The sequence below is a fragment of the Zootoca vivipara genome, chromosome 13, assembly GCF_963506605.1.
Source record: "Zootoca vivipara chromosome 13, rZooViv1.1, whole genome shotgun sequence".
Lineage (NCBI taxonomy): Eukaryota > Metazoa > Chordata > Lepidosauria > Squamata > Lacertidae > Zootoca > Zootoca vivipara.
The window spans coordinates 38,150,376-38,175,823 of NC_083288.1; the positions used below are offsets into that span (position 1 = coordinate 38,150,376).

Genomic DNA, 25,448 nt, shown 5'->3' on the forward strand with positions numbered 1-25,448 from the left:
CAAAAGAACAACTAATGAGCAGCAAAAATATTTCAGAAATAGCCGACTGACTGTTTCTGAAACACAAATCCTAGATTGCTTTTGAAAGGGAGAGGAGAAAAAGAGGAAGGAAGAAAATAACACCGGAATAGCCATTGCAAGGGAATCTACTGCATTTTCATTTGCTAAGCAGGCTCCTGGCTCCACGGCTCCCTTGCCTGGTAGGAGAAGGAAATAGCTAGACTAGGTATTCTGCAGGTCTGAAGAAATCCAAAATGGGCTGTTCGGAAAAAGCAGCGTCCAAAATGCTGTTCCTTCTGCTGCTGAGCTCTGTGCCTCTTCTACAAGGTAAGGGGGCCGGCTTTGTCGGGAGAGGGGTTTGGGGGTGTGTGTGTACCAAAACGGAATGGGCTTGTTGCATTTTGACAGTGTTTTGTACCAAAGGAAAGGGGATTGAAAATGCATCCTCATCTCCCCCCCCCAGGGTGCAAATGGCAGGTGGGTATGTTGTGAACGCGGTGTTGCAGGCATATGAGCAATATTTCCAAACGCACCTTTAAAAAAACAACAACCTGAAATATTTTTCTGCCTTGCATGGAAACACATGGATATTAAAACAGCTTTGGATATGAGATTGTGATGGGAGGGTACAGGAAGGCTACCAGGGTTATTATATTAAGCGCTTGGAAAATGAAACGAGGGATGGAAAAATTGTTTCACAGAGCTGGGAGGTTCTGTGCCTCCTTGCAAAAAAAAAAAGGGGGGGTGATCCTCTTTGGGGTTTGTGTTGGTGGAATACAGTAGCATGCATCAGTACTAGCAAACGAATGATAATCAAGGGTGTTCTAGGGGAAATGGACAGGGAAATATTCTGTTTAAAATATTACAAAATATAGTACAAAGGGGTCCATAAACTGCCTTTGCTTTTGATTATTAGTATGCCCCCCGCAACATTGTAAAGGGGAGCACAGGCTTCAAGGGAACCAATTATTAATAACGGGGGAGGGGTGTCAAGTTGTCGCAGAACATTGCAAGTGAAGCAGAAATTTGGGGCTGACCCTTGATTGATATGAGTGCAGACAGGACATTTGGGGTTGGGAGCTGAGTTGAATTTTGAAACGTGGAGGTCAAAGAATTGGGGTACAAATAGATGCTGATGTGTGTAAGAAAAAGAAAGAAAGTGGGGTGTTACATACAACACTGCAAAGAAAAACAGATTCAGGATTCTTGCATTGCTAAAAGGAGACATGATTTTTCATGCAACGTAGAAACAAAACAGGTTTATAAGGCCCCTCTTAATAAAAATGGATCTCTTTGCAAAATCAGAAAACGGGTGCCCAAACATAGGGATTGTGTTTCTTCTTCATTGTCATTCAGTTCTGGGGTGTCCAGCATGCAGGGTTGTAAAGAGCTGACTAGATTTGGGGAAATATGGCATAATGGAAAGGGGGGGGGCAGGCTTGCTTGGGCAATGCATTTCCAAACAAGGATCAGCGATCATGCAGCTTTGCAATGCAGTTAAGGTGGGGAAGAACCTCGGTGTTGCTGGACGTATGTGGGGGGCTCAGTTGGAGCAGCAAGCTGCTGCATTTTCAAGGCCTTAAAGTACCATGGCAGCAAGAAAAGTAGATGTGGGAAGGCAGAAGGGTTGTGAGGCAGAATGGTGAACGATGAGGCTAGGCCCAGGACTCCATGAAGGTTGGGGTTATTATTGATGCACTGCAGGAACTAAGGATTCGGGAAGCATAGATTTTTCCATTTGGGTGTGGAGACTAGATGTTTACCTGGATTCCAGTTAACTGTGTTCCTTCCTATTCTATCTTGAAATCACAGGTGTCACCCACCTTCGTTGATTTTTTTTTATTTTTAATGGCAGGGGGAGGTTATATGTGAGCAATCACTCACTTAGGAGATGCTGGGTGTGTGATGTGCCACCAAATTAATGTGGCCTTCCACAGAAGGTTATCTTTTCCTGTCTAACAACCATTCTCTTTCCCACCCCAGAGGCAGCTGCTGTTTGATTTTTGACATCTGTCTCCCGTTGAGGGGGTGGCTGGCTGGCTGGCTAGGAGTGGGTGATGGATCCCTAAATGGGATGGGCGAGGCAAGCCTTCCCACTCCGTGGGGGTCTCTCTGCCACTTTACTGTGGGGTGGCGAATGACTGGGCCCACAAGGCCTGCCAGGCAGCTGGCCTTCTTAATGGAGCGAGTTCAGAGCAATTAATGGCTCGCCAGCAGCTGCCAGGATCTCACATGCTGTCAGACGCCGGCGGCGGCGGCGGCTGTCACTGCCGAACTTGTCACATCAAGGCAGCAAGAGTGATGTGCGGGGCTCATCATTCAAGGCCCTTCAGCCCGTGATCCACAACCCCCCCCCCCTGCTATCCCATCCCTGAGCTGCCTCTTAGTGCCTGCCAACCACCTTTCAATCAGGACCCTGCGTCCTAGCCACAGGCTCTTTCCCCTTCTGTTTTCCCGGCACCAAGGCCAAACTTAATGTGTAAAATATGGAGCTAAATGACGCAGCCTTCTGCAGTAAAATGGGAGGAGGGAGGCAGACAGGCAGGCAGGCATTCACAAGAACACTTAACACACATTAGTTACCTCCCAGTTTGCATTTTAGCTACCGCTTTACTCGCACAAGATCACGTCTCTACAAATCACTTGCCTTCTTGCCACACTTCAGCTGCGCAGTTTGCCAACAGTGCCACTTTATCACAGATAAATTACTCCACCTTAAACACACACTAATCACCCATTTTGTTCACAAGGCCTAACTTCTAAATGAACGGCCCTCTTCATCTTTTTTTAACCAGTGTGTTCATCCAACCAGCACTGATAAAAACAATGAGAGTTCTTCCAATAAGAGTTTGTTCAGTAGATTTGGACCCTCTAAATGGTTATGAGAACACCACTGCTTGCATCTGGAACAGGACACATAGGATTATAGAAACAGACTGAATCAGTGAGGGGAAAATATCTCATTTTTACCACACTTAAAGAAAAGTGTCGTTTGGGCTGCAATCCTAGAACACTTTTCTAGTTTAGTGAGTAAGCCCCATTGAACTGTATGTTAATGACCGCACAAAACAATTCTTTTTGTCTGGATTAATTAACATCTGAGAAAGCAAGATAACCAGGGTGGGTGGGGAGGCAGGACTAAGAAATAGTTCCACTTTTTTTTTTAATGGGCCAGCATCAAATTCTTAGCATGCTCTCATACAGAACAAAGGCTTCAAAAGTCTTTCCAGCATTGTGAAGACCCCTAGGTGCCTGCATCAAACACAGATGCAGAATTTATTTCCGTTTGGGGCAATAAGCAGGCATGTGGCCCAGGGCTCCAGTTAGGGAAGGAAAGTTTGTGTGCATGGACCCTTCGCAGTCTGTAAGAACCACCTCTGTTTTAGCCAAAGCATCACCCTCCTGTAGCTTTCTAAAAACCCCAAAAGCAGTCTACACGAATGCTAAGAGGACCAGGGGTACCTCTTCTCCCTCAAGTTAAAGCACAGAGGTGCCAAATGTTATAATAGAAGTGGCGGAGCAATGGAAGTGGTGGCCAGTGTTATGCATGCCTTTCCCTCCCACCACCAAGCCAAGGGATGGACAGTTGACCTATGGGGGGGAGTGGCTGGGCTTCCATCACCACCGATCAGTGGCCAAGTGACTTATTCCTCCTCAGCCGACCTTGTGCCCACTCAGACCCACCTCTTCCTCCTTCCTAGACAAGGACAAGGGGCATGACTTTGAACGGAGGCGGATTGTCAGGCCTAAGTCCATGCTGCCACGAGGCCTGCAGCCATTTCCATATCCCACCAGGCGGGCCTTGCTGAAATTATGAAGCCTCGTTTCAGTCAAGTATTGCCAAGTCCAGTATGTGGCCAGGCCACACTGCTTCCTCTCTCCTACTCAGGATAGACCCACTGAAATGAAGGAACCTAAGTTGGTCATGTCTACTAACGTCAACGGGTCTACTCTGAGCAGGACTGGCATTGGCTGTAACCCACTGTGCAGGGCACATGGGTTAGTTTTGTTCTGTGCTGAGGGGACATAAGGAGGGCAATGCAAGATCTGGATTGTGGTGGACGGAGACGTGGAGGCCTGTATTGTTTGACGACTTATTCGTTTATTGCATGTCCTCCCCAGTCTTCCTCTGGGGAAGCTCAAAAGCTGATAGGTTTCCATTCACTCTTCCTTCGCTGCAGGCCTGCCCCTCTGGGAAAATGACGATGTGGTCCCGGCTACCCCCTCCCCGCAGCTGGAGGCCCTGTCATCGGAGGCCATGGGTGGACCCAAGGAGGAGGAACTGGGGGTTTCAGCTGAGGTGAGGGGGTCCTCACCCCCTAGCCCTGAAGGCCTCTCTGAGTTGCTGCAGGGGGCACTGCTGAGGAAGGAGTTTCTGGGGGGCGAGTTGATGGAGGAGCCCATCCCTGGTGAGAAAAATAAATAAATTAACTGGAGGAGGGTGGGAGAGGAAGGGGGAAGTCATGGCACCCTCTTTGGGCATGGCTGAAGTAAAATGGGGTGGCTTGTGTGGGAAAGTGTGGCTGGAGGACTATGGATAAAGTAGGTTTGATTATTAACTGGAATAAATATTCCAGTTTGGTAAATATTGGTAATAAATACAGTGGCAGCTGGTCCATTGGGGGGTTGGGTAAATAAGCCTCCTTACTTAACAACCAGTCAAGGGTGTGTGTGGCTGTGCCTGTCATTTGCTCTAGCGCCACCTACTGCTGGCCTCCCAGCCTTCCGCACTACCAGTCCCATTGAGCACCAGCCACCAACTATTTCTAATAGGTAGTCATTGGTTTACTGCCGGAAAAGTGGTATGCATTTTGCAGAGTGGCTATTGGAGGGGTGTGGTGGGGGGCTACAAATGTATGCGTGTTCCCTGTCATCCGTTCTGATTTCCCTTCCCCTGTTCTTTCCTTCTCTCCCACCATCGCCATTGTGCTGTCCTAGGAGGTAGCCCTTCCACGCTGCCCCCATTCCACCCTCCTGTCCAGCACTTGGATGGTGGGATGGTCCCCAAAGCCTCTGAAGCGGCAGCCACAGGTCCTTCCCCTTTGACCACTGCTGCACCGCCCACTGGCTTCCTCCTTACGACCCCTCCGGCTTCCACAGCAGCTGCACCCCCCCGCCTTCCACCTCCACCCGATGAGACCAGGTCTGCTGGCCAACACATCTCGGCCACGACCACGGCCTTCATCCCTGAAGGCGACGAGGAGACCACCACCACACTTATCACAACGACAACCATCACGACAGTGCACACGCCAGGTGAGGGATGAGGATGTGGAGTGTGGACACATTCCAGAATCGGCGGACTTGCTTTAAAGTGTGCTTCCTTAAGGCAGCGCGAAGCCATTTTTATTTTCATTGTTTGTGTCTTCCTTCCCAAGTACTGTGCAACAACAACATCACTGACGTGGAAGGCTACGTGGAATCTCCAGACTACGCGGGCGCTACTTTCTATGGGGGCCTGGATTGCACCTACACAATCTCTGTTTATATGGGCTACGGGATAGAAGTGCAGGTAAGCTACAAGAAAAAGTGCTAGTCTGAAGCTGAAAGATGTTCGCTGTTCTAAGTGTTTTTTAAAAGAGGATGAGCAGGTTGCATAAAACTTGGCCTTTTCCGGTACGGTACCTTTGGTTCTTGTCCTTCAGATTTGTCTTGTTTTTCTGTCTGTAAGACAAAAAGAAAAATCTGCTTGTTGGCTGCCAAAATACCTTGTCTCAACGTAGGGGTGCTGACTGTGACTGAAATTTATTTGCTTCCCTCAAAGAAATAACAACATCTTGCATTACAGTCTTTCTCGCAAATAGGTTTACATTTTGTGTTCCCCAGTCAGAATTCTCAGGTTTTAGAGCAGGCACCCCCCCAAACTTCGGCCGTCCAGATGTTTTGGACTACAATTCCCATAACCCCTGACCACTGGTTCTCTTAGCTAGGGATCATGGGAGTTGTAGGCCAAAACATCTGGAGGGGCGCAGTTTGGGGATGCCTGTTTTAGAGGAAAATAATGGTGTTCTTAATTTTTAATTCTCAGACAAAAAGTCGTGGTTGTGTTTGGAGGGTGGGGGAAGCTTAGACGTGTCCTTGTAAATCATTTGTTCTGGGTTTCGGTCCAAGAGAGGGAGAGCTCTTTTTTCTTACCTTCTTTGTCCTGACTTTGTCCACCTTCCACCCCCAGGTGCAAAGTCTGAACCTATCTAAGGAAGATTCGCTGACCGTAGAGGGCCTGGGAGGGGAGAAGCCTGTTGTCTTGGCCAATGAGTCCCTGATGGTTGAGGGGCAGGTGATCCGCAGCCCAACCAATCAGGTGTTGATCCACTTTCAGAGCTACCACACCACCACCCCTGGAATCTTCAAATTTCACTACCAAGGTAAGAAATGGACATTTCAGTCACCCCTTGAAATATGTGAAGGAGCAATTTACCAACCATGTTTACAATAAGTGGCTTTTAACACTTTAAAAACAGGCCAGTTGTTTTGTGAAGTTTTGAAGTGACTTGTTTGGACCAGGCTATAGGCTATAAGACATGCCTCCCTGACCTTTTTTAGGAGGAAGGGCATTATATAAATCAAATAAATAATAAAATCAGACCTGTTGGGAACCAATCCTTAGTTGGAGTAACTTGGGACCAAACTGGATCTTACGACGTGATGATTATTTATTTATATGCAGCACGACAACAATTGTTGTGATTGCGGTAGATCTGTTTGTCTAAATGCATGGCTCTCCAAATCGCATGTAAATCCTGTTTGCTTAAAGTCGCATATAAGGTGAGATGCAGGTCTCATTTTTAGATCAAAATTTTACATGTGGGTGAGCGGTCCTAGCCATTTGCTTCTGATAGTGAAAGTTCTGGTAGTACTGTAGAAGGGAGAGAAAGGTTCTAGGGGAGTGAAGCTACTGCAGACAGTAACTGGTGGACAAAATATAACCGAGGCAAAGTGTAGAATATCATTAGTCCCTGACAATGAAGAAGAATGTGAAAATGTGGTATTTAACTATGCTGTTAAGCCTAAATTGACTAAGAGTGACTGAGAATGATGACAAAAAATAGTAGACTTTTGTTGGGTTGGGAAACCATGGCTTGAATCCTGGCAGAGTAAAGCACACGCCTCTACAGAGATATCTCATTTATTAATATGGTGCAAGAGGACGTTAAGATGTAATCCGTTTGTTACATGATTTGTTTTTGTCATCAGTATGGGATTTTTAATGTCTGTGTACAGGGAAATGTTAACAACAACAAGTGATGGGGCAGACTCAGGTTTAAACCAATGGGTGTGCTGCCATTTGGGTCTAGTTTGAGCCACGTTATTATCCGATCTAAGAGTCACAGAAGCAGGGTCAGGGTGCTCTGCAAGACCTGAGAGAAATCCTAGAGATGGTACACAGTCCTAGCTTGAGAGTTAGAGATTGAGGAGCCAAGAACAGAAGGAGGATCTCTGGGACTTGGGCAACAACTTGGAGAGGACCTAAATTGTTTATTTGGGCGGCCTCTGTAGATGCGTGAAACAAAGGCCCTCATGCTTAAAGTGGCACATTTTCCCCCTGGCAGAAATGTTGTGGTTCATCATGTGATCAACATCATCTCTTTCCTTTACATTGGAATATGGCCTGACAATCCAAGAAACCTGGATCAGTGATTTGGATTGGAGCCTAAGGCTTACCAGTTGCTGGAAACCACGGGAGGCAAGAGTGCTGTTGTTATCAGGTCCTCCTTGCTGGCTTTCCATAGGCATCTGTTTGACCATTATAAGACTAGGATGCTGGAATAGGCTACTGGCCGGATCCTGCATGGCTCCTCATGCATTCTTATTATGCCTGCCAGTTACAAATCCTTGGTTGCGTTATTTAGCTTCTCCACCAACAGATGGGGCTGAAGTCTTTTATCCTTCTTAAGCTGCTGTTCTTTATGTTACCATATTGTTGTTCTTTTGACAGCCATGTTTTGGGCTGAAGGATTGATGTTTCTTGTTTCCGTAACTAAGAAGCAGTGTCTTTCCACCACACACTCATCTAAGGAAGTAGAGGTTTAGGAGCTTGTGAAAAACATGCAAATGTTAGCTTTTGTTTTGTAAAGCTAAGTTTCCAGCCCTCGTGTTTATGGAAATAAACCTGAAAATGTGTTGGCAGAAAGGGTTAAAGGCAAGGAGTCCAGAGTATAGCCAAATGTTGTTGTTTTTTTAACTCTCTCAATTTTCTAATGCTTATATTAAAAATTTTCAACTGACTGCCGAGCGGCATACAATTTCACAATAAAAACATTGTGGCAAAAAGCGAAACGTGCTGATCAGCTGTCATCCAGCATCTTCCAACCTTTGGAAAAAACTATATGCAAATTCAGCCTGGATTTTGATGGCAGTCATTAAATCAGTCGCTAAATGCTGCAAATTTCCCCCCTCCTCGATCCTTCCCAGTTCTCATTCTTTTGGCCTCGGGCCGTGTGCTTGTTTTTGACACCGCATTCCTTTGCTGCCCCCACCCTGTCCCCCAATTCTAGCTTTCCTACTGAGCTGCGGCTTCCCCAGCCGACCTGAGAATGGCGATGTCATGGTGACTGACCTCCACCCAGGTGGTTCTGCCACTTTTAAGTGCGAGTCAGGATTCCACCTGCGAGGGGAAGAAACGCTCGTCTGCCTCAACGTCAGCCGCCCTCGCTGGAGCGGCACAAGCCCTGCGTGTGTGGGTGAGTGAGTGGGCAAAGCAATGCGGGGTTGTGGCTCATTTGGCGCCGATAGAGCATGGTGCTGAAATTGCCAATGGGTTGTGGGTTCAATCCCCGTATGGGCCAGCTGCATATTCCTGCATTGCTGGGGATTGGATGAGATGATCCTCTGGGTCCCTTACAACTCTACAATTCTATGGTTCTAGAATGGAACAAGGTAGCCTTGGGGAAAGGCAGAAGTGGGGTAGACTGCTGACCAAAGAAAGGTCTTTTGGTCCGTTGTTCAACTCGGACACTGAGGTCCTCCTCTGAGGGCCTTCTGGCAGTTCCCTCACTGTGAGAAGTGAAGTTACAGGGAACCAGGCAGAGGGCCTTCTCGGCAGTGGGACGCCCTCCCATCAGATGTCAAGGAAATAAACAACTACAGTGGTACCTTGGTCCTCAAACTTAATCCGTTCCAGAAGTCCGTTCCAAAACGTTCCAAAACCAAGGCACACTTTCCCATAGAAAGTAATGCAAAAGATCAATCCATTCCAGACTTTTAAAAACAACCCTTGAAGCAGCAATTTAACATGGATTTTACTATCTAATGAGACCATTGATCCATAAAATGAAAACAATAAACAATGTACTGCAGTCACACAATCAATCAATCAATCAATCAATCAGTAGCTGAACTGGGTCCCACACATTCACAAAAACAAAAAAAGAGCTGCAAAAACAAAAACACAAAATAAATTGCAAAAACAGACAGACCTCAGCGTAACACTCAAAACGGAAGTGTGGCACTCAAAACAGAAGCATAACACTCAAAATGGAGCATGTTCAGCTTCCGAAAAAAGTTCGCAGACTGGAACATTTACTTCCGGGTTTGCAGTGTTTGGGTTCCAAGTTGTTTGAGTACCAAGGCGTTTGAGAACAAAGGTACAATTATCTAACTTTTAGAAGACATCTGAAGCCAGCCCTGGTTAGGGAAGATTTTTATGTTTGATCTTTTATCATTATGATCATTATTATTATTATTATTATTATTATTATTATTATTATACTTTGGACAGGCAGGTTAGAGTGTGACACTCTTTCTTGTGTTTCGTAATTCATAACACAGAGAAGAATCTTGTGACTGTTTAATAGGGGTTTATAAAAGGATAAGTGGTGCAGGGAGGAAATAAATAGAAAAGATTCTCTCTCAAAACAGTGGATGTCAAGGTTGTTCAGTGAGGTTTTTTTTTATTTTTATTACTACAACAACAACAAAAAAACACAGATACAGAATTACACAAAAGAATAACTATAAACACAACATTTTCTTACCAAACAATAAAACATAAGTTGGTCTTAACACTATAGACCCGACCTCCCGTCTATTCCTTATTTCAATTTCATATTACTTTTTGCCAATACACACTTTTATCATAATTTAACATTTTCTTAATATATCTTAACTCTTATATCTAACTTACTGAAGTTCCTCGAATGCTGCAACAGAGTTTAAACTACTATAATTATATTTCAAATATTCTTTGAAAACCTCCCATTTTGAAACAAATTCCTGTTTTGGTTTATTCTTTATTTTTTCTGATAGACCATCTAATTCAGCATATTCTGTCAGCTTTTGGACCCATTCATGTATAGAGGGGATTTCAGTACTCTTCCATTTTGCCGCAATGAGAACTCTTGCTGCCGCTGTAGCGTATAAAAAGATACTCTTCATTTTTTTGTGTGGAATATCCAAATCTGTAATTCCCAGGAGATAGGCCTCTGTTTTTTTTTATTAAAGGAGATCTTTAACATTTTTTGCAGTTCTGAATGAATACTCTCCCAGAATACCTGTATTTTCTTACATAACCACCACATGTGGTAGAAAGTTCCTGAATTATCTCTGCATCTCCAGCAATTACTTGGCATATTTTTATACATTTTCGAAAGTTTCCAGGGTGTTAAGTACCATCGGTGTTGCATTTTTAGAAAGTTCTCTCTAATAGTGTAACAGTTTGTGAATTTCCAATTTTTCTTCCACTCCTTTCCAGTCAAGGAGGAGTCGATAAGTTTTGGAAAGAGTTTTTCTTTTAGAATTTACAAGATCAGATTCAAATATGGAAATTTCTGTTGAGAACCACTTTTGTTTATCAGATTTAAAATTTTCAAATACCTGGTGGTATTGGAACCTGTCTGAGATGTATTCTCTTATTTCCTCGAAGCTTTTTAATTTTAGTTGGTTATCTTCGTCTTTTAGAAGTGTTTTATATGTTGGCCAACTTTCCTGGGTATTTTTCCTTTTTACCGCTATGGCTTCTATTGGTGAAGTCCACCACGGGACTTTAGGGGACTTTAGGCTCCATCAGATCTTTATATTTTTCCCATACTGTGGAGAGTGACTTTCTAATTATATGACTCATGAAATTTTTGTGAATTTTGGCTTTTCCATATATCAGGTAAGCGTGCCATCCTCATTGGTTATCAAAACCTTCCAAATCCAGGAGGTCTGGGTCCTGCAGCATGCACCAGTCTTTTAGCCAGGTGAAGCAGGCTGCCTCGTAGTAGAGTTTCAGGTCGGGTAGGGAAAAGCCTCCTCTCTCTTTTATATCTATTAAGATCAGGTGTTTGATTCTGGGCTTCTTCCCTTCCCACAAGAATTGGGAAATCTCTCTTTGCCATATCTTGAGGCAGCCCGCTTCACCCAGTATTGGAATCATTTGAAATAAAAAGATTAATTTTTGGTTGTACAGTGAGTTGATCATTAGGTTTGGGGATATATAACACTGCTATTACTAATATAACAATATCTGGCCTTTGTCCCCTGCTAGCTTCCTGTGGAGGGACAGTCCACAATGCCACTCGTGGACGCATTGTGGCTCCTGAGGCTCCGGGGGGCCCTCACGGCCGGAACCTCACCTGCCGCTGGTTGGTGGAGGCGCCCGAAGGCCAGAGGCTTCACCTGCACTTTGAGAGAGTGGCCCTGGATGAAGACAACGACAAGTGAGGGAATATTGATGCATGGGCGCTGCAGGAGAAGGAGATGAGGGTGGCGGAGAGGTAGAAAAGCCGACAGGGAGCAGACAGGAAGTATTTGCAGCTGGAGAGCAGAACCGGGCAGAGGAGAGAAAGGACAAGAAGTGGTTGAGGGGAGGCATGAGACGATGATGGCGAGGAAAGGGGACGTCAAGGGAAGGAAATGTGGGAACAGGGAGAGCAGGAGAAGGTAAGCACATTGGAGAAGATGTTCAACTAATTAAGGGGAGCTGGATGGAAGCAGTCAAGATCTCTAGGGCTTGGGGGGAGGAAGCAGTGGGAGACAGAGGTTTGGAGCAGTCTTCTTAAGTTAGATTGAAGCTCTCAGGAGCTTTGAGGTGAAAGAATACAGTGCTTTGAGGAGGAGCAGGCCCAGTCACGCAGGGTTTTTTCCCTCTGCTCCCCAGACTGATGATCCGCAGTGGGAGCAGCGCCTTTTCTCCGATCATCTACGACTCGGATATGGATGATGTCCCAGAACGGGGGTTGCTGAGCGATGCCCAGTCTCTCATTGTGGAGCTCACCAGTGAGGGCCCGGCCACACCCCTCATCCTTAGCCTGCGCTATGAAGGTGAGAACAGAGACCTCCCCACTTAGGTGCCCTCAGAAATGGCAGGAGCAGGCCAGCGTGGAGACCGGCATTTGGTATTGGTTGCTTCTTATTTGTAATTCTAGGTGACTGATTAAATCGCAGTAAGTATAATCAAGTGTACGTATTCATCACCTTAGAAACTATTGACTTGGAGAAAATCCAGAATATTGCATTTAGTGGACTCATAAAGTAAAGGTAAAGGACCCCTGACAGTTAAGTCCAGTCGCGAACGACCCTGGGGTTGCGGCGCTCATCTCGCTTTACTGGCCGAGGGAGCCGACGTTTGTCCGCAGTTTTTCCGGGTCATGTGGCCAGCATGACTAAGCCGCTTCTGGCGAAACCAGAGCAGTGCACGGAAACGCCGTTTACCTTCCCGCTGGAGCGGTACCTATTTATCTACTTGCACTTTGACGTGCTTTCAAACTGCTAGGTTGGCAGGAGCAGGGACCGAGCAATGGGAGCTCACCCCGTCGTGGGGATTCGAACCGCCGACCTCCTGATCCTCCTGATCGGCAAGCCCTAGGCTCAGCACCCACAACGCCACCCGCGTCCCTCATATAATCCTATAAATACACATTATATTAGAATTTTGGAGAATGGCTTAATCTGCAAATAGCAACAGGGTCCTAACATTTGAAGGTTGTCTTAGTAAGTCCAATTATGATTTAACTTTTTGGGTATAAGTGTGGCACTGCAGCAAAGTATTGCAGACTTAGGGTTGCAAAAACTCCATTCTTTCCCACCTGTTTTGCCTTTCCCCCCTCAGCTGTGAGCCAGCATTTCATTCCCACTGAACAGGCTCAGTCCTCATTAGGCTATTTTGTTTGGGGTTGTTGTTGTTTTTCTTCCCATTTTCTGGCAACCAGAATCAGTTGATGCTGGTACAGCTGAATGTCACATACTGATTTGAACTAACCACCACCAAGGCCTTTGCCTGCAGATTCCTAGTCAGCAAGGGATGTATGACTACTGCCATCAACTGGCTAGCAATGATACAGTAAAGGGAGGGGCCGGAAATTGGTTACGCACCTGGGAGGCTTTCCTGACTCTCTTGCTCCTCCTCCTGGCAGCTTTTGATGAAGACCGTTGTTATGAACCATTCCTGGCACATGGAAATTTCAGCACATCAGACCCACTGTATCGCATGGGGACTGTGGTTGAATTTGCCTGCAGTGCCGGATACATGCTTGAACAGGGGCCTTCTGCCATCGAGTGCATTGATTCAAGAGACCCCCGCTGGAACGAGAGCGAGCCCACCTGCAAAGGTAATCTCTCAACCTACTCAGCCGTGCCATTTGACGCCAACTCTTTCCATTTTGTTCTTGAATTTCTTTATAACTCTGCCTTATGAATGTGTACAAGTGATCAGCGGTGCAGTGCATCAAGATTCATTTTTCTGTTGTGTTTATCAGTTCACATAACTGCTTAGGGACATGGGCAAGACAAAAGGGGGCATGGGGGGTGAGAATGATTGGAAGAAGATTTATGTCATGAGAGATTGTGCTGGTGGCACCTGGAAAAGAAAAAAGCAATTCTGGGAGGACAGAAGGGGCAAAGTCTATTTCTAGGTGAGTGAGTTGGGTCCAACATGTTAAGATCTCTGAAAGAAAAAATAACAGTATTTGTTAATAATGGGTCCATAAATCAGGAGGGGGCATAGCTGCCAAGTTCTCCCTTTTTTTAAGGGAAATTCCCTTATGCTGAAAAGGCTTCCTCGCGAGAAAAGGGAAAACTTGGCAGCTATGGGAGGGGGTGCTCCTTGTTGGGAGGGTGGGGGCTGCTTGCTCTTGGTGCAGCCCTTGTCTTTATGAAGTCTGAAAACCAAAATGGAAAAATGGCAGTCTCATAAGTAGGTTTTGATGCCACTCCACAAGCAAGGCCAGGTAATTTGGTACCCCACTGTTGAAGAAGGATTTAGACAGAGAAAATTTCTCCTCAGACTGAAGCCTCCTATTCTACAGGTTGGCCCAGGAGAACATAGTATATTTTCAAGAATGATTGCATTTAGTGCTAATCCTGAAGGCACTTATCTGTCCGCAGGCGCCATTGGAATGAATGGGTCTTGCTTCCACGTAAACACATTTAGGGTAATTTCAGTTCACAGAGTAGACTTTTAGTTTTGCACAGCTGGCTGGTGTTTCGGCCTACAACATGACACTTCGTAATAGCCTTTGGGTCTCTTTGATATGCTTGCCGTGTCAGAAGTGGTGTAGAGTCACAATCTTCAGGGCGATGAGGTCTGGGGCTTGGGTTTATCTTCCCACAATTCCACAGAAGGTTCTAGTTTAGAACTGGTTTAGGTTGGCCGTGCCGATGCACCTTCTGGTTCATCATGTGGCCTCTTCCTGACTATTGTGTTATTTCCCCCTCCAGCCTTATGTGGGGGGGAGCTCTCCGAGTCAACAGGTGTTGTCCTTTCCCCTGATTGGCCCCAGTCCTATGGGAAAGGCCAGGACTGCGTCTGGGGCATCCGGGTGCAAGAGGAGAAGCGGGTGCTGCTGGACATCGAGATGTAGGTGCAACCACCATCAGCACCACCACCCCTTTTTGGGGGGCGGATCCTCATGATTCAGGCATCGACATCCCACATTGTCCTCACATGGTCTTCCGAAACCACCATCCATCATTAGATTGATTGTTCAAGTCATTCATCTCACCCATTTAATATGGTAAGGTCCTTGCATAAGGTTTGGAGATGTCTTATCTGACAAAATAGGATGCCTTTTGTGACACAGGCAGTGCCTGATCAAACCAGACTCTGTGGCAAGTTCTTGGTATTTTAAGGAGCAAGTTTCTACATTTTAGGAGGAGGATGTTGAAGGGAAGTGGTGTTCTTAAACATCAACACAAGCAGGAAAATTATTTAAACAATAATTATGCTGCTGCTCCTTGTGATTTTTTTTTTTTGGCCACTGGCACTGTAGCAGGACTTGACGGCAGGGCCATCTCAAGGATATCTGGCGCCGTGGTTAAAAAATCCCCCCGCCCCCCCCCCACATTCAAAGATCCCTCCGGCGCACACACATACACACCGTTTCACCTTTTTATAGCGGGGAAGAGGCGGAGGCTCCGGGGCTTGCCCTCAGCGGCCGGCCGCCTCCTGGCAACCCTCACGCGCTGCAAAAGTTTGGCGAAGCACGTGCACGTCGTGGTGGGCTTTGGCAGCTCCCACCGCCATGCCCTAAGGGCCCCTCCGGGCAGGCAGCACTCCGATAGGACGGAGGTTCCGGGTGCCGCTCAGTATGGCGGAGGCGGGCGAGGGCAGCAAGAGGTGCCGCGTCTGGCCTCCACCACGCGGCGCCCCCTGGCGGCCCGCCGCCCTGCCGCATTGCGCCACCCAGCCTTGCCTTAGGGCCGGCCCTGCTTGACGGGAAATGGCAATGACAAGGTCTTTCCCTCATGAAGTTTGCTATCATGATTATGATATATAGGAGTAAAGTGATGAGAGAAAATAATTGCTTGGTTTAAATGTTGCAAAAAAAGGAAGGTTATTTATTTATAATTCCAGTTTTAATCCTACCTTTCTCCCCAAACCCACATAAAAATCTGGAGGCCTGAGGAAATGGATCAACCCTCACACCAAGCAGAAAACAACAGCAATCCCTGTGTATGCAGTTACAAGTCACATAGCGATGAAATAACTATGTACATCCATAAAAAAAACCAACAACCTTACAATAGTTTGAACACTGTCTCTGAACAGGAAGAAACCACAGTGAAGTAATTATTTATATTAAAAAGGAATAGCTGTCTGCATGGCTGGATTCTGCTATCCCTTAGCCTGATGGTTGCCACACTGCTTTTGGAAATGTACTCTCAAGTACTCACTTTGAGGTTACCTGATTGAACACCACATTGTAAAACATGTCCCTGTTTCTGCATGCTAAAAACAAACTTCCTTTAAAGAACCTCATTTTCGTCAATAGTCCTAGAAAGCCTGTGGTTCTCTAACCATCCATTCATCCATATATTCACCTGTCTATGCATCCTTCCATTAGTCTAGAAGAGAGAAATGTTGGAGCAGGTTAAGCGACCCAATCCTGCCGCTTTGCTCTTCCTCTTTCCTTTTTAACGATGGTTCCTGTTTGTGTGCTTCTCTTCCCTTCCACCCCAACTCTCCTTCTAGCCTCAACATCCGCAAATCCGATGTGCTGACCATATTTGATGGGGGGGACCTGACAGCCCGGATCCTTGGCCAGTACTTGGGTCCCCACCCCCGCTTCAGCCTTTACTCTTCAGGCCCAGCTGTCACCCTCCAGTTTCAGTCGGACCCTGGGGACCCCCTTTTTGGCCTCAGCCAGGGATTCCTGGTGCGGTACAAGGGTATGAGAAAGAAGCCCTGAGTGATGGGTGGGAAATGATGGAAACGCCATAGAAAACAAACGTATTTCTGACACATCCTGCAAATATAGTCTATCATGCCAGACCCCAAAGTCGTTTGGAAACTTCATAGTGGGATCATGGCGGGGTGGTGTGGGGAGGGTGTTCTCATATGCTCTGCTTGTCTGAGATTCCCCACTGAAAAAGAAAGGAAGGCTGAAAGAGCAGGCTGGGAGGAGGGAAAAGAAAAGCATAGGGAAGAAGAAGGGACCATTCTTGCCCATTTTTAGTTTTGGGGAGAGATAGATTGGGAAAACATGGTTATCCCACTTTTGACACCAATCCTGCTTCCATTCCAGCCTGGATTGCTACATACCAATGTAGGTTCAGATTTTGTTATCTTGACAGTGTTATTGCAGGGGTCTTTTCCTGTGAGACAATCAATAACCAGAAGAACAAGATATTCTATGTTTCCTTCTCTCTCTCTCTCTCTCTCTCTCTCTCTCTCTCTCTCTCTCTCTCTCTCTCTCTCACACACACACACACACACACACACACACACACACACACACCGCTTGCTGTCCATATCAAGTCATTCTATTTGTCATGGAACAATGGACTTCACTCACCAGACAGAAAGCCCCATAGTGTTGTGTGAAGAATCCCTGACCTGGGATTTCCCTTCAGCTTGTTGCCATCTCACTATTATCCGAGGAGAGTTGTTTGGGGGGACGGGCCTGTAGGACTCCCCGCATACCACAGGAAATTGGGAGAAGGAGAAGCCTAGGTGGCGGTGGTGGGGAACATGGCCTGAGGGAAGGTAGTCCCTAACTCCTTCCTCTCCTCCCTGCTCTGGCAGAGGTTCCACGAAACGACACTTGCCCCGAGCTGCCCGAGGTGGAGTTTGGCTGGCGCACAGCTTCTCACGCTGCGGTCATCCGCGGCACAGTGGTGACGTACCAGTGCGAGCCAGGCTATGACATAGTGGGATCCGACATCCTCACCTGCCAGTGGGACCTGTCGTGGAGCAACAGCCCTCCCACTTGCCAGAAGAGTAAGTCTTCCCAGGACCAGCAGTGGGATGGTTTTCACCCCAGGAAAGGCACCCTTTTTTCCCTTTTACCCCCGGACTCAGAATATGCCAGCAGGGACCTGGGTAGCAGGAGGGTGAAGAAAGAGGGTAAGCAAACCTGCTGGAGAGAGAGCCGTTGTGGTGCAAAAAACATGGAAACGTGGCACCTACCAGGAGTCATGAAGAAGCCATGTTTAGTTTCTGAGTTTTCAAACAGACAGAGCCTATACAGCAAAGGTGGGAAACCTCCAAGGCCCAACAAGCTTCCTCATTTGACCCGCAAGGCTGTTTGGGGCAAGCCATGCTAAATCTGCCACCACTCTGGTCGCTGAGAGCTACACAAGTACAGTATTGTATAAAGTAAGATTGGATTCCCAAGCATCAGCTGATAAGGCAGCCCTGCTCATTTTGAGTGCGCAAGAAAGTTCGCTGCCATGCTAAGCAGGATTGACCTCCCCAACGCATTGGCTGATGCAAGGAGAGGCCAAGCCTGCTGGATTCAGATGCTCAAGAGCTCCCTGCAGGGAACTCTTATCGTGCACCCCAACAGCACTCAGCAGAATGGAAACCTCTGCGTCCATGAAGGGTCTGCCCTCCGCTTTGTTTTAGCTGCAGTTTCGGTACAACTTCCTTTCTGAACCAGGAAGGGGTTTGTGCTGAATCTTGCCTGTTTGGGACTTCAGATCACCTTGCAAGCAGCATTGCCTTTGAAGGGGTTTGCACTGAAACACGCCGCTATTTCCCTTCATTTGAACCATGCCATGCTTCCACCAAATGATGCCATATGTGACATCATATGTGATTGGCATTTGGGCAGCTCCACTCACCTATCAGATTTGCAGAGTTCCTGGTAAACATCTGGCCCGTGGAGCCAGAAAGGTTCTCCATCGCTGCCATGCAGGATTATTTTGACCACAACCCAAAGAACTAGAAACTTGTTTCACTTAAGAATGGAAGATAAGAGGCTGTGGAACAGCCACAGACCCCATGTCCCATGTCCGCACCATATCAGGAAGAATTTAGTTCCCACATTGTGAGGCGTAGCACCCTCAACAGGGAAGGAAGGGGAGATCCACAGGGCCCACTTCTCAAACTCGTTTTCCTTCCTCTCCCTCTGCTTCTTCCCAAAGTTGTGAACTGCGCTGACCCTGGGGAGATCAGCAACGGCAAGCGCAGCGTCTCGGACCAGCGTTTCTCCATTGGCTCCCACGTCCAATATTTCTGCCATGAGGGCTACGTGGTGGAAGGAAGCAGCACACTGACCTGCTACAACCGGGACACGGGCACCCCTAAGTGGAGCGACCGGGTGCCCAAATGCGTCTGTGAGTAAAGAAGTGGGGTCCTACTGAGAAGGGAAGAAGCTGTGTTGGCAGAGCTGGTAGGGGAAAAACCGTTCTAGGCAAGGGGGTAACTCTGGGCAGCACCTGGAGCCCAGAAGGGAAGATTCCAGGACTGTGGGAGGTTGAGCAGGGGAAGAGAACCATAGCTGCTGCGTCAGGATTTTTAAGGGAACGTGTGCAGGGTGGCCAAGTTGGCCTTCCAGTTTGGAACCGAAGGCCCTCGGTCTCTCTTGCAGTGAAATATGAGCCCTGCCTGAACCCTGGCGTCCCAGAGAATGGGTACCAAACGCTTTACAAGCACCACTACCAGGCGGGAGAATCCCTGCGCTTTTTCTGCTACGAAGGCTTTGAGCTCATTGGCGAAGTGACGATCACCTGCATACCTGGCCACCCGTCCCAGTGGACCAGCCAGCCTCCTTTGTGCAAAGGTATGGCGTTCTCCCTGCTCCAGTCGCCACCGCACGTGGCCCACCCACTCCCCATCCCACCCACCCCCTCTGTCCGTGATTGCCTCTTGCTGCTCTCTAAATGCGCCCCCCCCGGTCTCTTTCCCTCCCCCAGTGGCCTATGAGGAGTTACTGGATGGCCGGAAGCTAGAAGGTGAGGATGGGATTGTGATGGGGAGCTTGGGAAGGGAGCGCTGGGGCAGGAGGTGGGTGAATTTGCCGCTGGGTCTGCTGCTGAGGTCACTCACACGTTCCGGTCGCGCCTTTTGTTTTGCAGTCACCCAAACGACAGATCCTTCCCACCAGATGGAAGGTGGCAACATCGCCCTGGCCATCTTCCTGCCCATCCTCCTCGTTATCCTACTGATTGGTGGCATCTATGTCTACTACACCAAGTGAGCCGAGCCTCCACAGATGGGGGGGGCGGGCGGAGGGTGCAGTTGGGCCTTGGCCAATGGGTGGGCAAGGGCCGAGTGGCATTGGGTGTAATAGGTTGCGATGGAGCAACTTGCACCTGCCCAACGAAGGCAGAAGCCTGTGGTTCTTTGGTACTGTAAGAATCTTAAATTGGAATGGAGAGGAATTGTGTGACGTCACCGCTGGATATTGAGGGTGCTCAGCCCCCTTCTGAAAAACGGGGGGGGGAGGCCGGGGCCCCGGCAGCCCGACTGGCTTGCTTTGTTCTATCTTCTCCTTCTCCTCCTCCTTTCCCCCACCCTCAGGTTCCAAGGAAAGACCCTTTTTGGCTTCTCCTTCTCCAGCTCCCACAGCTACAGCCCCATCACTGTGGAGTCTGACTTCAACAACCCTCTCTATGAGGCTGGGGTGAGATTATCTTTGTCCTGCGGCAGGTGGGGGAATGGGAAAGAAGGTTGCTAAATGAGATGTGAATGTCTGTGAAAACACCACTTTTTTATTTTTAATCATTTTTGAAAATAATAATAGGTGGTAGAAGTAGTATAGTAGTATTTCTTAAAATTATATACTGCCCTTCATTCGAAGATCTCAGGGTGGTCCACAGGATAAAAAATGCAGGATAAAAACACAAAATAAATAGAGCAGAACAAAACAATAACCACCACGCCTTCCCACAAACACATTTAAAAGGCCATTAATCAGGCAAAGGGCTGGTTGGGTAGGAATGTTTTTGCCCGGCACCTGCCTGCCGTGCTCTGGTCTATGGGGTCACGAAGAGTCGGACACGACTAAACGACTAAACAACAACAACAGCAACAACAACAACGGTGTATAATGAAGGTGCCAAATGAACCTCCCTGGGGAGAGCATTCCACAAACGGGGAGCCACTACAGAAAAGGCCCGTCTTGCTTTATTGCAAGGGTGAGGAATGTTTTTCAGCCCAAGGACCACATTCCCTTCCAGGGACCACAAGCTAATAGTGGATGTGGCCAGAGCAATCGAGGGGCAGTTGGAGAGACTGGGAGGGCCACATTTGGACCTTGGTTCTCTATCTCTGCTCCGCATGGTGTGTGTTTTAAAATAAATATCAGGGAGATTGGAATCCAAGACATCTTATAGCAGTTTCTGGGGCATGAAAAGCTCCAGGGGCTACATCGTTGTTTTGTTTCCTTAGGGATGATTTTATATATATATAAACCACTGAAAAGTCACCCTGTTTTTGTAATTTTGTAAAATTTCTGTTATGCTCTGCATGTGTAAGTGGAGGTTGATCTGCTACCCCACATCCAATCCCCAGAGAGAGACTATCCACGACTATATTTTGTCTTCGGGGACTATAAACCAGGGTATGAGCATGCTGAACAACAAACTAGGATGCCAGAAAAATCACTCTGTAGCTTTTGAAAGCTAATGTTCTTTAACAGGGATGGGCAATATTTTTCTTTCCTTCTGGGGAAGCCAGTCTTCTAGGGGCCGCATGCCAGGAGTGGGAGGCAAAATTAGCAGAGCAAGAAATGGGAATTTTACCTTTCTACAGTAGACTAGCTTCTTCCCACCCGCACAGCCTTCTCTGTCCTCAAGGCAAGCAAGAAAGCCTTATCAGGGTTCAAGGGCACATTCCAGCACAAGATGTAGCAGCAGCCACCAACTTGGATGGCTTTAAAAGAGTATTAAACTAATTCAGGGAGGATGAGGCTGTCTGTGGCTATGTTCTCCCTTTGGAGGCTGTATCAAGGAGGGAGAGTGCTGTTGCATTCTGGGCCTGCTTCCATGGACATCTGGGTGGCCACTGGGTGAACAGGATGCTGGGCTAAAATGATGCAGCAGCGCTCTGCTTATATTCTGATGCTTTTCCAAACACAGTAGTTCTGGTTGGGGGTGCTTCCAATGCACATTCAGTTTCCAGAGGAGGAATTTTCCTCAGGATCAAAGCAGAGGAAGAAAATCCCCGTTCACTCCCGCTGCGGCCCCAGCAATTATCAACCCCACAAACTGATGCTAGTTGACACTTTTTACATCACGCGTGGTCGAGTTCTGAGCGATGTCTTGGACTAAGAGTGGCTTCCCAGAAGCATTTTGTAAATCAACCGGCATTAACTTCCTAGCTGCCAAATTCCTCTGATGTTTTGGGGTGGTTCGGGGCGGGGAAAGCGTTGGCAAAACTCCACCCGGATGATAACACGCCCTTTCCCTCCTCTCAACTTCTCTCCACTGGCAGGACACCAGAGAATACGAAGTTTCCATCTAGAAGATGTCAGAGGATCTGCGTTCTTCCCCCCCAACCTGAGCGGGTTTGAGGAGCAGCGACCGAGAACGATTCCTATTTAAGGAGGGAATAGTGGAAGGTGGTTTCGGGGGAGTTTAGGGGAAACGGCCGGGAAGAGGGGGAGCTTCTCCTCTCTGCCCCACAGATTCACCTTCCTCCCTTCCTCCCCATGTTGCTGCCTCACTGTCCACTCTCCCAGCTTTGGACGCCGTCCACTCCCCCCCCCACTCCTTGTAAATACCCTCTTCAATGTGCCAAACGTGTTTCACACACAGACAACACACACACACGCACACAGGTTTTTTTCCTGCTTTACCTGTTTCTTTACCTTTCTTTACTTCTCTGTTTGTTTGTTTGTTTGTTTGTTTACTCACTTCCCTCCTCCCCACCCGTTGTTTATTATTTCCTTAGTGGTTGAGAAAGGAGGGGTTGTGCCTCATCCCTTTCTTCCCTTGTCTTGTCCCCCACGTCTTTTCTTAAGGAGGTGGATATCAGTTTTAGGTGCTGCCATTAAAACAACAAAACAACAACACTTTGGAAAGTAGATTGTACAGTAACATCACTCGAAACCAGCATTTTGTGGCGCTTGTAGGAGACCTTGCCGTAAGCAAGCTGTACTTGGTGCCAAAGGGAATGGCATAAAACAGTAGAATAACACAACTGAAAACTGATAGATGCTGTAAATCTGGGTTGGTGGCTAACCTTTTGGGGGGGGCTGCTCCTCAGCTGATCCATGCAGATTATCTGAGGACAGAGGGATGGGGGAGGCTATTGCTCCCTCCCTAAACATCAAATGATCGATCTGGTGACCTGGGACGGGGAACCATTGGCATCCCCATTGAGGGCTGGGGTGGGCAGAGAGACGGAAAGCTCTCTGCCCAGCCTAGCACCATATCTACTTAATCCCACAGCTGCCAAAAATCAGCGAGGTCTTGGAGGGCAAGAAAAAATGGAGGAGCCACATCAGGCTCCTGGGCCCGGGGGTTAGCCACCCCTGCTAAATGAAGAAACCCTAATTCTAAACACTTTACATGGGAGTGAGTCCTGTTGAGTTCAGCAGAACATACTTCTGCTATGTTCTTGTGCAACGGAGAAAAACAATTTACATCCCCTGAAATAAAACCAACACCTCCTGTCATTTGAGGGGGGGGGAGAGAGCAGGTTCACAGAACATTGTACTTCCACCTGACCATACCATAGCATAGATGGATTTTGTAAAGGCCCCACATGGTGAACCGAGGTGGCCCTACCAGAAGGAAACCAGCAACGGGTTCGTGGAGATACTAAGGTGACACACTCTGCTTAGGTGGCACCTTTGTAATTAAGCAGTATATTGAGGGGGGTCTTGATAGATCCTGCAAAAAGAAGGCACTGCTAATAGCAGCTTTATAGTGCAACTCTTACGTATGTTTACTTGGCATGAAATCCTGCTGCATTCAGCGGGGCTTCCTACTAAGGGCTTTCTGATTACACTCCTGCCATTCTTCCTCTAATCCTCCTACCAACCCCCCTTAAAGCAAGAAAAAACACCCCCTGCCCCCTGCCAAAAAGGTCCTGCAAATTACAGATCCCACTATAAGATGCTTGCTTAAGAATTTTTGTCATGGTGAGGTGGCTCGGCCTCAGGCAGCAACTTCTCAATCATTTCGTTTGTTATCACATTGGAGAGGGAATCGTTTTTGATTTTCTGTCTGAGGCAAGAAAAGGTTTTGGGATGTCTGCCCCCCAAATAAAAATAAGACTCGTATGTCCTCATTTTTGAATAAATATTCCACTGGGGGAAACAATCATTGAGTCTTCAATCATTGCGGAGACTCTTAAAACTTGAAATCTGGTGGTCCATAGACTTTTAGGGCATGAGCCTCTGGGAAGTTCTCATGAACAAGCCCCATTGATTCACTTATGTGCTTATGTTCTTCGTTTTAATGGAGCTCCCACAAGAGAACTTCCCATTGCGTTGTAACTTCATATAAGTTTCCCATAATTTCCCTCAATTTCTGCCTTTTCAGATTAACACGCAGGTGGAAAATGAATCTCAGATTTGTCTTTTAAGAAATGAAGCGGAGTGCCTATTTCTCTAGCGAGCAAGTTCCCTTAAAAACAAAACGTTGGGCTGTAGTGATTTGGGGACAAAGGAATTTCTAAGGCTATAGCATAGGCAGGTATTTTTAATGACTCAATTAAAAAATAAAACCATGGAAAGCCATTAATATTACATCTGCTTTTAAGAACGATTGTGCCAATATTTATTTTTTATTTTAGTTTGCTGCCTTTTAAAATAAAAAAACCCCTGTATATTTCTCTAGCGTGCTTACAAAAAGAATAAAAGTAACTAGGCTTTCTAGCCTCTAGTTCTCCATAGTATCCCTTGAATGATAGAACACAGGTGGATATTTACATTTGAAAAATCGTTTTAATCCTTTTAAAGGCTGGTTTTCTTATTAAAAGGTGCCATACCCATTTGCCAGGAAAATTACATGTGCACTAGATGTTAGTGTCTGCTTTCTGGGCAGAAGGGCATTTACTATTTCAGAATACATACCAAAAGCAAGGGAGAGGTTTTCCCCTTTAATCATCAGAATAGAAAGTCATTAAATGTTACTTGACACCCAGTTTAAGGATGCTGAGAAAGCATTTTGTGTGGCTCTCCCCGCTTAGGTGTTTGCAAAGAAAAGAAAAGAAGGCAAGATCGACAGTGCCAAAATGTATGAAAATAATGTTTTAAGAAATCAAGTGCTAAGGAAGAGACCTCATCCCCTTAGGACATTCTCTGCAAGCTTATGGGAGAATCCCGATGGGGAGTGCCAAATCACACACCCTAGAGAGGGAATGAAATCTCAAGTCCCCCAAGGGTGTATATGGGGCAGGGGAGGCGTTTGCCCCCATTAATAACTACATCCGTCCACCTACCTCCAATATGGGGCTGGTATATAGGTATATCACTTCCCCATCTGTCCATTTCTCATCTCCCGTATTATCAAACTTGTTGGATCGACTCTTCCCTCCCCCCCATGACCGTTCTCTTGCAGTTTGGAAAATAGCGAAAGGGATCACTTCCTCCAAGTTCTCCTCACCCTATGTGGGCAACATAGTTCCCCTCATAGTTCCATTCATGTTGGGGAAAGGGACAGTGGGATGTAACCCACCCAACCCCGTCCGCAAGGGAGATGGGATTTCTGGGGAATGCTTCCTTTTGCATCCATAACCCCTTACACCCCTATTTTTCAGCCCTTAGGTATTCCCCTCCCCACCCTCATTTGCTTTTATTTTGGAGCAATAAATAAAACGCACCATTTGTAAAAGCCGTGGTGTCTGTACCTCT

The 25,448-nt window shown here is 47.1% G+C and overlaps 1 protein-coding gene across 1 annotated transcript; it reads left to right on the forward strand.

The window, feature by feature from the left end:
- On the forward strand, nt 1–25,131 carry SEZ6L2 (seizure related 6 homolog like 2). The gene is made up of 18 exons (XM_035135398.2): nt 1–327; nt 4,182–4,409; nt 4,939–5,256; nt 5,379–5,512; nt 6,173–6,365; nt 8,496–8,681; nt 11,468–11,639; nt 12,080–12,243; nt 13,335–13,529; nt 14,638–14,776; nt 16,391–16,587; nt 17,444–17,638; nt 18,787–18,978; nt 19,233–19,424; nt 19,558–19,596; nt 19,720–19,837; nt 20,165–20,267; nt 22,079–25,131. The coding sequence occupies exons 1-18, from the start codon at nt 255–257 to the stop codon at nt 22,106–22,108; spliced, it is 2,868 nt and encodes a 955-aa protein (XP_034991289.1). The 5' UTR covers nt 1–254; the 3' UTR covers nt 22,109–25,131.
- The last annotated feature ends 317 nt before the right edge of the window (nt 25,132–25,448 follow it).